At 29.2% G+C, this 1,546-nt stretch overlaps 1 protein-coding gene across 1 annotated transcript; it reads left to right on the top strand.

Moving 5' to 3' along the window:
* The first annotated feature begins 650 nt into the window (after window positions 1-650).
* Window positions 651-1,314, top strand: LOC130815291 (auxin-responsive protein SAUR76-like). The gene has a single exon (XM_057681706.1). It carries the CDS (start codon window positions 767-769, stop codon window positions 1,115-1,117), a length of 351 nt encoding a protein of 116 aa, XP_057537689.1. The 5' UTR covers window positions 651-766; the 3' UTR covers window positions 1,118-1,314.
* Window positions 1,315-1,546: the final 232 nt, after the last annotated feature.

Here is a 1,546-nt window from a genome sequence, read left to right on the forward strand (position 1 = left end):
CAAGTCCAACCAATCAAAATTAATCTTTCTAAGGAAAGGGACCCGCTTCTTTGCTCTTTTTCTTAAACCACTTTTTTTAAAAAAATAAATCTAAAGCCACTTTGACAAAAAGCCCCCTCATTTACTTGTTCCTTAATCTAAAATTATATTAATCATAATTATTATTGTTATTGGATTGTTTTGCTATTGACTTTAAATTGATTTTTGACTTTTAATTTGTTGATTGATTAAGTAATTAAAAAAAATTAGTAAAATTTAAAAGTTAACTTAGTTAGCTTTTTTTGACTTGTTGGCTCACTTCATTTTAATAAACAACTAATAGTCAATTTTTACTTTTATTAAACATCTTTATAAATGTGATTTTTTTCACCTTATTTAAAAGACAAAAAATTAGCTAATATTTCTAGTTGGTCAAACAAGTCAACTAAAAAATCAACTGCCAACAAACAACAAGCAATTCCCAAACTCTTCATTATCATTATCATCATTATAATTATGACTAATTACTTAAGTTAGGCACCTAATAAAGTTTATATACATGAAAAAAATAAATTCTATACCCCACAAATGTGTTTTAAAATTTCTCCTTTCTTACCAAACTCCACCACCTATTTTCCCTTACTCTCGACTACTTTTATAAATAACCTAAAACACTAAACCCATCTTCCCCCTAAAATTCAATAAAACCCCTCCAATTTATTATATTTGACCAATTTTTCCCCCTTTATCATTTTCTTGTTACTTTGTTTCCAAGAAACCAAATATCATGACAAAACTTGGAAAATTTCTCAAAAAAAGTCTAAGTAGGAGAAGTTCATCATCACCAATTGTTGCAAACTCTAACTCCAACATCTCCTCCTTTGACTCGTCATCGCCGAAATCAGTCCCAGTGTTTGTCGGAAAATCTCGCCGAAGGTACATGGTTAACTCGGAAATCCTCGATCACCCGCTTTTTCGAGAGCTCGTAGAGCGGTCTAATGCCGGAAGTCATGGCGGCGTTGAGGAGGTTTTTGTGGAATGTGAGGTGGTGTTGTTTGAACACTTGCTTTGGATGCTTGAAAATGCTGATCCTCAACCTGAGTCATTGGATGAACTTGTCGACTTTTATGCTTGCTAATTACAATTATGCATCTTACCATTAACTAGGAAACTAATTTTTTTTGTTTTTTTTAGGTAAATTGTTTTTTATGAATATTAATATTTACTTTTTTTATTTATGAGTTAACTTCTTTTATAGTTTTGTAATGTTTTTCCAACCTAGACATGACATATGACACATTTTCATGTGTGGAAAAATGGGTGATTGTAAAATTTAAGGTGATTGAGTATTTTGTTATCTAAAAGCTAGCAAAAAGCTTAAAGTTGCTCCTACTTATTTGAATTGTTTTGACGTATATTATTTCATATTTTCCTCTTTCACTATATTTGCTATATTTGACTTTTTATACAATTAAATGTGTTATTTTGATTATTTATATATACTGAATTATACACATCTAAACATCTAAAATTATAAAAAGTTAATATTATAAAAGTATGCGATTAG

This window comes from Amaranthus tricolor, chromosome 6 (genome assembly GCF_026212465.1).
Source record: "Amaranthus tricolor cultivar Red isolate AtriRed21 chromosome 6, ASM2621246v1, whole genome shotgun sequence".
Classification (NCBI taxonomy): domain Eukaryota; kingdom Viridiplantae; phylum Streptophyta; class Magnoliopsida; order Caryophyllales; family Amaranthaceae; genus Amaranthus; species Amaranthus tricolor.